Source organism: Lissotriton helveticus, chromosome 9 (genome assembly GCF_964261635.1).
Source record: "Lissotriton helveticus chromosome 9, aLisHel1.1, whole genome shotgun sequence".
NCBI classification, from domain to species: domain Eukaryota; kingdom Metazoa; phylum Chordata; class Amphibia; order Caudata; family Salamandridae; genus Lissotriton; species Lissotriton helveticus.
Window position 1 is genome coordinate 151,150,023 of NC_136070.1, and position 12,624 is coordinate 151,162,646.

Sequence of the window (12,624 nt, forward strand, 5' to 3'; positions counted from 1 at the left end):
TCACTTTGTTACTACACCCCTTGTAACCCCTGGACTACAAAACATATTTTTTGTCCTGTGATTAAAGTCCTCAGTACTATGCTTTACTAATCTGCAAATTTCGCAAATAAATAAATATCAAATAAAACCAATACAGATTTATAATACATTATATGTAAAATCCTGGTTCGACATTCTTTACTCGTGCAAATATGCTAAATATGTGCAACATTCGCAATGAAATTTGTGCAGAAATAAGCAATTTTCTGAAGATATGGGTTCAGTAGGGGTGAGTTGCATAGTGCCCAAGTGGGCTTAGTTGATATTGGGATAACTGCGTCTACATTGCCCTCATAATCTGGTCAGCCCCTTATGCACATTCCTAGGAGTTAAACTTTACCAGGAAGTGAAACATAACCTCAAATTTGTGACTTCACCTCCACCCTGTGAATGATCTAACAATTTAAAATCATAACTAACTTTAAAATTAGTCTTATGTCCTGATGACCCCCTCACATTATATTATACTATTGCCGTTTGGCGTTGATCTCACGGATATGCTCCATCTAGTTCCTAATTTCATAAACATGTATGCAGGTCCTCTGTGGCGTTGAGACCATTCGGCGTTTTAGAGTTGAGCTCAAGGATGTATCTGGTTTCCAGTAATCTTAAGCGAGCCTCCCTGTCGCCCCCTCTACGGAGCGGCGGTACCATGTCTATGGCACAGTAGCTAAGGCAACCCAGATCACCATTGTGGCATGAATTGATGTGCCTCGCCACCGGGTATGACTCATCCTCGTTGCTGACCGCCCGCATGTGCTGGAGTATGCGCTTGTGGACCTGCAGCTTGGTGCTACCCACATACCGCAGGCCACACGCACACTCCAGCACATATACGACGAAATCAGACTTGCATGTTATCTTCTTGGTGATACGGTTTGGCACCTCACTAAATGGGGTCATGTAAGTTGTTCTATTCTTCCCCATGGTGCACGCCTTGCATACGGCGCACTTGATAAATCCCTTGCTTTGCTGTAACCAGTTATCCTTGCTCACCACCTCTGGGCTGCTCTTCACAAGCATGTCACTCATTGACCTGGCTCGGCTACCAATCACGGGGTCCCCCCAGACAATGGGCCAATTTCTGCGAATAATCTTTTGCAGCTGCTTGTGTTGACGACTATAAGCTGTTATTAGTCTCGGTTGGCTCCCTTCATTGCTCCCCACCTTATGGGTCTTGTCGGGTTCCCCCTCTAGATCAGGAAGAGTGTTCGTCTTGTTGGCCCTTATCATGGCTTTTTCAACTAACGTCGCCGAATAGCCCCTCGCCAAAAACCTCTCCTTACTGCTGGCTTGTGCTGCTGAACATGACTCCTCTGTGCTGCATATTCTCCTGATCCTCAGCATCTCCCCATAGGGGATGCTCCGGATCAGGTGAACAGGATGGTGGCTAGACGCATGGAGGACCGTGTTGCCCGCGGTCTCTTTCCGATGCAACCTGGTCTGTAGTCTACCCCCCTCGACATAGACTTCAACGTCAAGGAAGTTGACTTTACTCCCGCTTATCTCGCCTGTAAATCTGAGATTTAAATCATTGACATTGACTTCTGAGATGAACTGTTCAGCCTCATTCAACGACCCCTTCCATACTATGAAGAGGTCGTCTATGAACCTATGCCACGACACTACCTTATTTGCCATTACCTCCGCATAGGCGACTCCCAGGACCTGCTCCTCCCACAGCCCCATGTGCAAGCACGCGTAGCTGGGGGAAAAGCAGGCCCTCATCGCAACTCCTCTCAATTGTTGAAATACTTGGTTTTGAAATAGGAAATAGTTGCTGGTGAGGCATACCTCCGTCATTTCCCTGATCATGACATTGTGTTCTAACATACATGCTGGTCTACTATTCAAACAGTGTGTCACTGCCTTCAAACCATCCTTGTGGTTGATACTAGTGTATAAAGCAGTCACATCAAGTGTGATTAATAAATAATCATTCTGCCACACAATAGTCTTGATCTTCTCCAGGAAGTCCATAGTGTCTCTTAAATAAGATGGTAAGGCCTTGACATGTTCCTGGAGGAAGTGGTCAATATAGCGCGACGTATTTTCAAATGTTCCCTGTCTGGCCGAGATAATTGGCCTTCCCGGTGGCTTGATCTGATCTTTATGAACTTTAGCGATCAAGTAAAATACCGGGATTAGGAACTTTAGCTCATCGCCACTTAGGAGTCCTTTACCTCTCCAAGTGTACAACTTGGAGTTGAATTTGTCCCAAGCAGATTTCGCGGTTTGCCAGTCACTTCTGCAATAATATTGTCTATCATTGAGCTGTCTCAAAGCTTCCTCCATGTATAGGTGCATGGACCAGAGGACAATATTTCCCCCCTTTATCGGATTGTCTGATGATCACCTTGTTTTGACTCTGTAATTTTTTCATCAAACTCCCATATGCACTGTTATGTTTTTGTTTTTTGCTATCTTCACTTAATGATGTCTTGTGAAGTTTCTTGATCTCAGCCGTTACTAATTCATTGAACACATCAATGTTATCGTGCATATATATAAATATATGCTTATGCATTTATATATATGTATGTGCCACCTTTTAGGTGAGACGTCGGTATTGCACTTACGTCTTCCACATTGCGTACTTGAATAAGCAAGAGGCAGAAAGAATGGGACCGGAGGCGAATATTGCTGAAAGAACGTAGCGACTTCACCAAGCACCAGACTGCCGGAGTGCTGCACTGTGGGACTGGTAGTCCTCTGAATTGGCGCACACGGCGGAATGTGTTGCAGGTGAGGCCCCTTAACCACTGTGAGGAGGAGCCCACTTAGAACAGCCTGAAAATTGAAGCACGCATTTGGACTGGGGCACCTGATGAAGGCACACGCTGAAACCCGTAATGCTGTACATCCAAATAAAGAGCAGCCGCTGAAATGTCCCGCAGTGTCCTTTGCTTTCTTCATGCCGAAAGGAAGGAGAAGTGGATTTTATATATATATATATATATATATATATATATATATATATATATATATATATATATATATATATATATATATATATATATATATATGAAACAAAGGAGTGCCAAGCCTGGTTTGAAGTTGCTCAGGTATTTATTTCATTTTGCTGCAAACTTAACCCAATGCATTTCGGCTTGCGCCTTGTTCACAGGTGGGTGACATTCTAATTATGTGCAAGTGCTCAATATTCGTCATGTGACTTTCCAGGACACTACGAGTTCCAAGATGCAACAGTGTGGCTTAGTGACCAGCACAGGCAGGGAATGTAATTTCTTTAGACCCAGATAGTCTTAAATGCTGCCTGCACCTGTCGTGTCTTTCTTGGCAAACAAAGAAATAAAATGTTTGTAGTGCACATTGTCCCAAATGCAACGTAGTTACACGAAAATACCTGGCATTCCAAACTGTCCAAGAGAGGTGTAGCCCCTCTTATCTCCCTTTCGTTACTCACGCCAGAATTTCCATGGAACTCCGTTGGTCTGGCAATGGGCAAAGTGGGTCATGGCCCCTTAATCCGCAACACGGTAACCTTCAAGTCTCCATAAAGGGGGCCCCCGACCCTGCAGGGCGGCTCCGGCGATCAACGGAGATGGAGGACTCCGTCATACACATACAACAAAGGAGTGCCAAGCCCGGTTTGAAGTTGCTCAGGTATTTATTTCATTTTGCTGCAAACTTAACTCAATGCATTTCGGCTTGCGCCTTGTTCACAGGTGGGTGACATTCTAATTATTTGCAAGTGCTCAATCTTCGTCATGTGACTTTCCAGGGCACTACGAGTTCCAGGGAATGTAATTTCCTTAGACCCAGATAGTCTTAAATGCTGCCTGCTCCTGTCGTGTCTTTCTTGGCAAACAAAGAAATAAAATGTTTGTAGTGCACAATGTCCCAAATCAGCGTAGTTACACGAAAATATATAGGCTTCTCCGTGTAAAATGCTTGCCAGACGCGTTTCAGGAAATACATTCCTTTCATCAGTGGCAGGGATTGTAGTGAAGGCGTCGCGTTCAGCTTCCAAATGTGCTTTCCTGTTTGTGTGGATTTATGGGGCTTGGCATGCCTAACGAGGAAGGCTCACTGTCTGACAGGTCTGTTCAAGCTGGCTTCACGAGCTTGAAATTATCAGAAAACTGTAAAGCAGGGCAGCCCAAGCACGGAATTCAGTGCATCTACCCACTGGGGGTGAATATTTGTATTTTAATATGAGTGACTGAGCATCGCATCCACTTGGATAAAATGAACTACAAACACCATGAGGCATTTGGAGTGCCACGCCCACATGGGCAGGTGTTATTAATTTGGAAGCTGAACGCGAATGTATTTCCTGAAACGCGTCTGGCAAGCATTTTACACGGAGAAGCCTGTTACCTTTGTTTGGATTGCTGGCAAGTTTTCGAATGCAAAATAAATGAACTTTTTATTGAAGCTTCCAGAGGCCTTTCTCAAATGTGCTTTCCTGTTTGTGTGGATTTATGGGGCTTGGCATGCCTAACGAGGAAGGCTCACTGTTCTCACGCAGGTCTGTTCAAGCTGGCTTCACGAGCTTGAAATTATCAGAAGGAAGCATTGCAGGCTGCAATTCAGGACTGGAGCCTGCAGAGAGTTCGCACTTGAAAACTGTAAAGCAGGGCAGCCCAAGCACGGAATTCAGTGCATCTACCCACTGGGGGTGAATATTTGTATTTTAATATGAGTGACTGAGCATCGCATCCACTTGGATAAAATGAACTACAAACACCATGAGGCATTTGGAGTGCCACGCCCACATGGGCAGGTGTTATTAATTTGGAAGCTGAACGCGACGCCTTCACTACAATCCCTGCCACTGATGAAAGGAATGTATTTCCTGAAACGCGACTGGCAAACATTTTAGACGGAGAAGCCTGTTACCTTTGTTTGGATTGCTGGCAAGTTTTCGAATGCAAAATAAATGAACTTTTTATTGAAGCTTCCAGAGGCCTATCTCAAATGTGCTTTCCTGTTTGTGTGGATTTATGGGGCTTGGCATGCCTAACGAGGAAGGCTCACTGTTCTCACGCAGGTCTGTTCAAGCTGGCTTCACGAGCTTGAAATTATCAGAAGGAAGCATTGCAGGCTGCAATTCAGGACTGGAGCCTGCAGAGAGTTCGCACTTGAAAACTGTAAAGCAGGGCAGCCCAAGCACGGAATTCAGTGCATCTACCCACTGGGGGTGAATATTTGTATTTTAATATGAGTGACTGAGCATCGCATCCACTTGGATAAAATGAACTACAAACACCATGAGGCATTTGGAGTGCCACGCCCACATGGGCAGGTGTTATTAATTTGGAAGCTGAACGCGACGCCTTCACTACAATCCCTGCCACTGATGAAAGGAATGTATTTCCTGAAACGCGTCTGGCAAGCATTTTACACGGAGAAGCCTGTTACCTTTGTTTGGATTGCTGGCAAGTTTTCGAATGCAAAATAAATGAACTTTTTATTGAAGCTTCCAGAGGCCTTTCTCAAATGTGCTTTCCTGTTTGTGTGGATTTATGGGGCTTGGCATGCCTAACGAGGAAGGCTCACTGTTCTCACGCAGGTCTGTTCAAGCTGGCTTCACGAGCTTGAAATTATCAGAAGGAAGCATTGCAGGCTGCAATTCAGGACTGGAGCCTGCAGAGAGTTCGCACTTGAAAACTGTAAAGCAGGGCAGCCCAAGCACGGAATTCAGTGCATCTACCCACTGGGGGTGAATATTTGTATTTTAATATGAGTGACTGAGCATCGCATCCACTTGGATAAAATGAACTACAAACACCATGAGGCATTTGGAGTGCCACGCCCACATGGGCAGGTGTTATTAATTTGGAAGCTGAACGCGACGCCTTCACTACAATCCCTGCCACTGATGAAAGGAATGTATTTCCTGAAACGCGTCTGGCAAGCATTTTACACGGAGAAGCCTGTTACCTTTGTTTGGATTGCTGGCAAGTTTTCGAATGCAAAATAAATGAACTTTTTATTGAAGCTTCCAGAGGCCTTTCTCAAATGTGCTTTCCTGTTTGTGTGGATATATATATATATATATATATATATATATATCTCGAATACTTCAGATTCTCGGCTTGAAAGCAGAACGCCACTTCAGGGAAAGGGGTCTGTAAACGAAGGCAAGCCGACCTCCGTAATTATCCACAAAGAACTCCTTGGAAACGCATTGGAAACGCAGGAGACAGACCACAGGACCAGATATTAAATTTCTCCGTTTATTTGCTCAGTTCAGTGAAAGAACAACATCCGAAAGGTTGATAATGGAATTGTTCACTGTTGTTTCTTTTTCCGCCAACCTTGTGGCTTCTTTTGCTGCATTTTTTTGCTTTTGTTTCCGTCGTCTCTCGCGTCTTCTTGAATTCCGACGTTTCCGACTAAGTTCTTTTGTCGTGGTCGGAGTGTTGACAGTCTTGGAGGCTTATGTGATTTTAACTTTGTATATGTATTTATACGGATATTAAGGCACTTGAAATATAAATCTGTCTTTTATCTTCATGATCACATGATGTATGGAGGGGTGGCTATACTTGGGAAAATTGGGCACTATAAAAATAGAAAATGTACAAACAAATGTTGCATGTGAACAAGGGCTCAGGGAGCCCGAAACGCGTAATGCACTCTTTCACTGAACTGAGCAAATAAACGGAGAAATTTAATATCTGGTCCTGTGGTCTGTCTCCTGCGTTTCCAATGCGTTTCCAAGGAGTTCTTTGTGGATATATATATATATATATATATATATATATATATATATATATATATATATATATATATGTATGTGCCACCTTTTATTTATGTTTTGGTTTTTGAAACCTAAATAAAACGCATTGTTATTTGCAATGTCAATAGCTCAAACTCGCGTAAATACGCGACCTATTGCTTTGCAAATGCAATAGGTCTCGCATTTCCGAGAGATTAAACTATTGGCATTGTAAATGACAATGCCATTTATTTATCTGTTTTCAAAACCAACATATAAATAACAATGTTGTAATTTACTATGCCAATAGCTCTAACTTTTGCAAAGGCGAGACCGTTGCATTGTAAATGCTTGTTAGTTTATGTGGGTTTAAAACATTTAAAACACGCCCTTAATTAAATCGTCCACGCCCCTTTTAGAGCCCCCTCCCTTTAGTTTTTTCATCCCACTTACATCCTTGTATGTATAGAAGGCTGGGCGAGCAAACGGACGGGTAGATAGAGCACACATTAACACGGCAATACCACTTTAAAAAAAACATAAATGTCTAAAAAAAAAATCAACTGACAGGACAGATTCAGGTGAGGAATTCCAAAACACTGGCAAGAACCGGGCCTCTCAACATATCGACTTCTGCCTCCGTATAATAAGAAGACGGCTTTTAAGCCAAAAGTAAACTGTGTGAATAATGCATCTGTTTTAGTTCCTATGGAAGCTGCCAGAGGTTCCCTGTATAAAATGATGGGAAAAAAGCCATTCCAAGATGGCTGCCCATTAAACTTAGTCTGAACGATCGCATTTTTCACCACCTTTAAAGAAGGACTACAAGAGGCGTGATCTCACTTCCGTTTCTTCTTTTGTAAGCATTACGAAAGAAGCGCCTTATTCAAGTGTGTACTGAAGTTGTGACAGTCCGAAGGACAGTGTAGCCAGTATCAAAGGTTTCAAAGTTAGCATCATACTGACAGCCCAGACAGCAGCGTCGTTTCCATACTCAGAATATGAGCCATATTCCCTAAGGCGCGGTGGTCCTGCTGAGCCGGTTGATAACCACCATCTCATCAGATGGCCCGGACCTATGCAGCCCCTCGGGGCAGGAGGCGAACGGCACCCGGTGCTTGAAAATACCATTATTCCGAAAGGCAATGAGCGGAAAGCAAAGGACCCTTTTCCAGACATGGGGACCTCGCCCCCAGTCGGTAAGGGGCAGGCATAGCGAGCCAGTCGCCGGTAAAGGTGGGCAGTGCTTTGCAGGCCCTCCTCGGCTTTCTGCCCCGCCGGCCTTCCAAGTAGAGCAAGAGGAGGACGATGATGACCTCCTTCTGGTTGCGGTTTATGAGGCGGAGAAGACTTTGGCCCCCACCGGTTACCAGGTTTCGGAAAAACAGGCTGAAGTGTTCTCTGGGGAGGGAGCCTCGCAGGCAGTCTCCGAGACCCTGCCAGGGTTCGATCTGGCAGCCGGGCGTGTCTGGATTTACCCTACCAATGTGCCGATCAGAGACTACCAGTTCAACATCGTCCACACCGCCCTGTTGCAGAACACCCTGGTTTGTCTACCCACTGGACTGGGCAAGACATTCATCGCAGCTGTGGTCATGTACAACTTCTACAGGTGGTATCCATCTGGCAAGATCGTATTTATGGCCCCCACCAAGCCTCTAGTGGCCCAGCAGATCGAAGCCTGCTACAATGTAATGGGTATCCCGCAGGAACACATGGCTGAAATGACGGGTGAGAAAACGTTGGATTGTATTGTACTTTCTGTGTAACTCTTACTACCCCTATGTTGTGTGCCGAAGCGCTTGTCCACGCGTGTAGCTCGCACCGTGAGGGTGTGTGCTGGAAAGAGTGTTGTGAGTCTTTGCGTGAAGCGTTACTATGTATAAGTGCAACAAATGATGGACGGAATGCTGAATGATTCAAACACTCAAACCCAGTCAAGAGATCTGGATTAAATCCATTGATCTTTTGCCCACTACGCCACCCCAGTTTGGACCCAGCCATAGGCAAATCAGTCGACCCTGTGCCTTATGGGAACAGTCCAGACCGAACTGCCAAGCCAGGTCCTCCCTGGACTGGAAGCAAGCATCCTGGGACCCGTTTCGGGATATGTTACCCTTCGTCAGCCAGGCTAGCTTGAATCCAGTGGCACAGTGTGCGGAGGACCCACGTCTGGGCATACCTGTCCCACTTAGGGCAAAAATTGTAACTGCGATGGACGGAATGCTGAATGATTCAAACATTCTCCCCCAGTCAAGAGATCTGGGTTAAATCCATTGTTCTTTTGCCAACTACGCCACCCCAATTTGAACCCAGCCATATGAAAATCAGTCTTGACCCTGTACCTCATGGTAACATTTATAGCATGATGACCACTGCACAGTTGAAGTGTTATGAGTTTTTTCAGAAACACATACACAACAGGAACACAGGGGGGAAAAAGGAGTCAGATCGCCCCCCACTCAATCATTCATAAACATCACAAGACCTGACCTCTGTAGAACAATCGTCCTTATATTTTTATGACTCACAAGGAGTCTCTAAACAACTTTTGACTTCCCCACAGGTACAGCTAGCTGCCAGTGACCTGTTGGTCCGACTATTCAATTTAAAGAGAACGCCAATAACCACATAACATACACACATAAGAGTGTCTTTAAACCTTCACATAAATGTGTGCAACAGAAAAAAATTTGAGAAAAGGCCAGAAAGCACCTCACGTACGCATACCCAAGGGGCTGCTGGATGGTATTCGCCAGTATGCCCAAGTAATCATCATAGGTTGCTTTCATGACCAAACAGAACAAACATTGGCATTGCCAATAGGTCTCGCTTGTGGGACCTTATAAGTATTTAGTTTTGCAGCACAATATCCTTGTTGCAAAATCGAATATTGTGCTGCAAAACTAAATACTTATAAGGTCCCACAAGCGAGACCTATTGGCAATGCCAATGCTTGTTTTTCTACTGCACTTAGACCACTGCTTGCCACAGTATTTCTCTAACCACAGATCTGAATTCTTCGTGGCATTTTCTTTCCTTCGCCACCTACTAGAACAAAGAGCCAAATTCGGCTCCCCACAACACATACACGGCTTAGCTCCCGATTTAAGTATGTGACTGGTGGTTTTGAAGCTATAAATCAGGTTATTGTAGCCTAATACCCTTCAATGAAATATGTGCAGAAAACGAGTTTCCTTAATGTGTACCTCTTTGTGTACCTAAATGTTAATATGTATTACACACTTCTGGTTAAATAAAGGGTTTGCGTGATGTTTATTACATTCACATGACTCCTTCATCATTATCCCGCTCTTCCCTTCTCTTCTGGTCAGCACTTTGGGGCTGCCTAATGACATAAAAGACCAAACAACCGACATGGCATAATTAATATTGAAAAGACTGAAGCTTACTTGGGTTCAGGATCAACGAAATGAAGAAGTAAGATAACAGAGAAGATAATTCAAGGGGTCCTAATATAGGCTTGGTCTACAAAAGAGAATTGCCATCGGAGCAGGACAACACTAACGAAGAAATCAGATCGCCTGTTTAGTAGAAAGAATGCATAGAGGTAGATGGGGTAGCGTGTCACAGGACCCCTCACTGTGCGAGAAAATTGCTGAGCACGTAAATGAAATAGGGTGGTGAAAAACAGGTTCTTTGAAGGGAAGATGAAAATGCAGAGCGGGAAACTGAAAGTACGGCCGGCCTGCGGCCGGCCATGATTCAATTAGGGGAGATTCAATTAGGGGAGGAGAAGCCGCAGAGCTCACGCTGGGCGAAGCCCTTTGATGTGCTGTGCGGCAAATGGAGGGAGGCTGATGCGCGTTCATGTTTGAACACGTGGTTCACATGAACTTCATGAAAACGCCAGCAAAAAGCTGGTGGTTTCATGAAGATTTTCGCTACTTGAATTCTCGCTCCGCTCGATGCGCATGCGCGTATCGATAGGTCGCGAGACCTAAAAAGAGAAGGTGTGTACTGAAATTCCTCAGAAAAGATGTACCGAGAATAAATCAAAAAATGTGGCAAGCACCATTGAGAATACTAGTGTCGCTCAGTGTCAACTGGTCCCCAACTGTGAAAAGAGAATTATTATTCTCACAATTAAATTGGGGTACCACTCACATGCAGAACATACTTTATTTGATGCCGTGAGTGTCCTCAGGTGAAAAGAAAGGCATGTATATGGCCCACTTTCAAACACAAGAGGCCAACATGTTTCGTTACCAGCCTGTTTTCAGCAACTTCATCAGGGCTGATAGGGAAACCAGTCTTCACCTCAATCGTTTATCATACCCAACCGAGTGGTTGCTGTCATCCCTTGTACCTGCAAACCACCTTGTTAAAGGATTGCGCCCCAGACGGTCACATATCTCCTTCAGGACTGCAATAGTCCGTGTCAGCCTCGTCCTCGGGCAGCCTCGACTTCTGTGCTCCATGCAGAACTCAAAAGATTTTATGTGTAAGCCTTGACGTTAATACCTCACCTAGCACTGCACAGAGAGGTTCTTATTAAAAGTGATAGATTTTAAATATGAATTTAGAACTATTCCTAGCCTTGCGACAGTGCCATTAGTGAACTAAGAGGCAAAAAAATTGTCATGTGATCCCTGTACTAAAGTTTTTTTTCTTTCTGTTTTTTTAAGAGTTTTAAATATTACGAACTTGACCAAAAGGTATCGAGTATCGAAGCGCTTTACACGAGCACCAGTTGCGTTACATGAGGACACATTCATTTTTGTTATGCACGGGGAGAATAAGTAATTTGCCCAGAATCACAGGATATTGCGCGTCCTTGCCAAGGCTCGAACCTGGTTCCCCAGATTTGAGGTTGTCCCGCCTAGCCTCTCCCCAATTCAAGATTCTTTTAAATAGAGTAACATTATGGTTTATTAACTCAAGCACAATCGGTTCTTGTACAGCTCGTATTATGACATCACATATTTGAAGGTGCTTTCATATGCAATAGTGAATTATAAGGAGGATTGTTAAAATAAAATTCTTGCCTTAGATTACACTGTGTTAAGCAGGGATGCTGGGATTAATCTTGGTTTTCTTGTTTAACTTGTACGAATCAGCGGGTTTCTAAGATAAACAAAAATGGCAACCGAGCTCATAAAAACTCCCTCGTGAGCAAAGTACCAGCACTGCGGACCTCTTTTGGTCACATATGGTACTGCACCCTGCAGAAGATATGGCAAATCCACCCTATCTATAATGCATTACATGCAAAACAGCGCTAAAAAACATTCAAATAGCTATGTCCATATATACAATTAGTAGCTTTGAAATGTGTCAAAAGAATTATTACATTAGTTTTGGATTAGGTTATACCCAGTGTGGAGCTGATGAAGGGAAATGTATAGACTCTCATATAAATGTGAGATGTTCTAGTGAGCTAAGTAACCACTGTGAGCCTACCTTAGGACCAAATGTGTGTCTTGCTTGAAGCCGTTTGAGAAAATAGTGTCTTGAGGCTGTAATTAAAACCTAGGGAGTAACAACACATGTAACGGGGAGTGTCCTCATGGGCGGTTGCAAGAAAAGACAAGGCGGTACTAAGGAGGGACCACTAAGCCTATTGAGCAATGAAAAGCCACCATTTACAAAGGACAGGGACAGGAGCCAATTAAAAAGATGGGCGGAAAGTGGGCAGAGCTTTATGCCCATATCCTGAATACAGCATGTCTCAAAGAGACAGCGCATGCGCTGCCTAGGCGAGACCTATAACAACGTTAAAGGAGTAGAAGTTGTAATGGCAGATATGGAAGCCCATTGAGATATATCTGTAAATATATGATCCCAAGATTGGGATGTATCCTGTAGACTGATTGGTGAAGAAGTGTGTTGTGCTAAGTTACAAAAGCCAGTAACAATATGTAGGCATATAA

At 44.1% G+C, this 12,624-nt stretch overlaps 1 protein-coding gene across 2 annotated transcripts in view; it reads left to right on the top strand.

The window, feature by feature from the left end:
- The first annotated feature begins 7,554 nt into the window (after positions 1-7,554).
- FANCM (FA complementation group M) overlaps positions 7,555-12,624 on the top strand; it is an 837,191-nt gene continuing 832,121 nt past the window's right edge. For both annotated transcript variants that reach the window (XM_078659682.1, XM_078659683.1), the window contains exon 1: positions 7,555-8,461. In XM_078659682.1, coding sequence (XP_078515808.1) covers positions 7,876-8,461 — 586 coding nt within the window. In that variant the 5' untranslated portion in view covers positions 7,555-7,875. The remainder of the gene's footprint in view (positions 8,462-12,624) is intronic.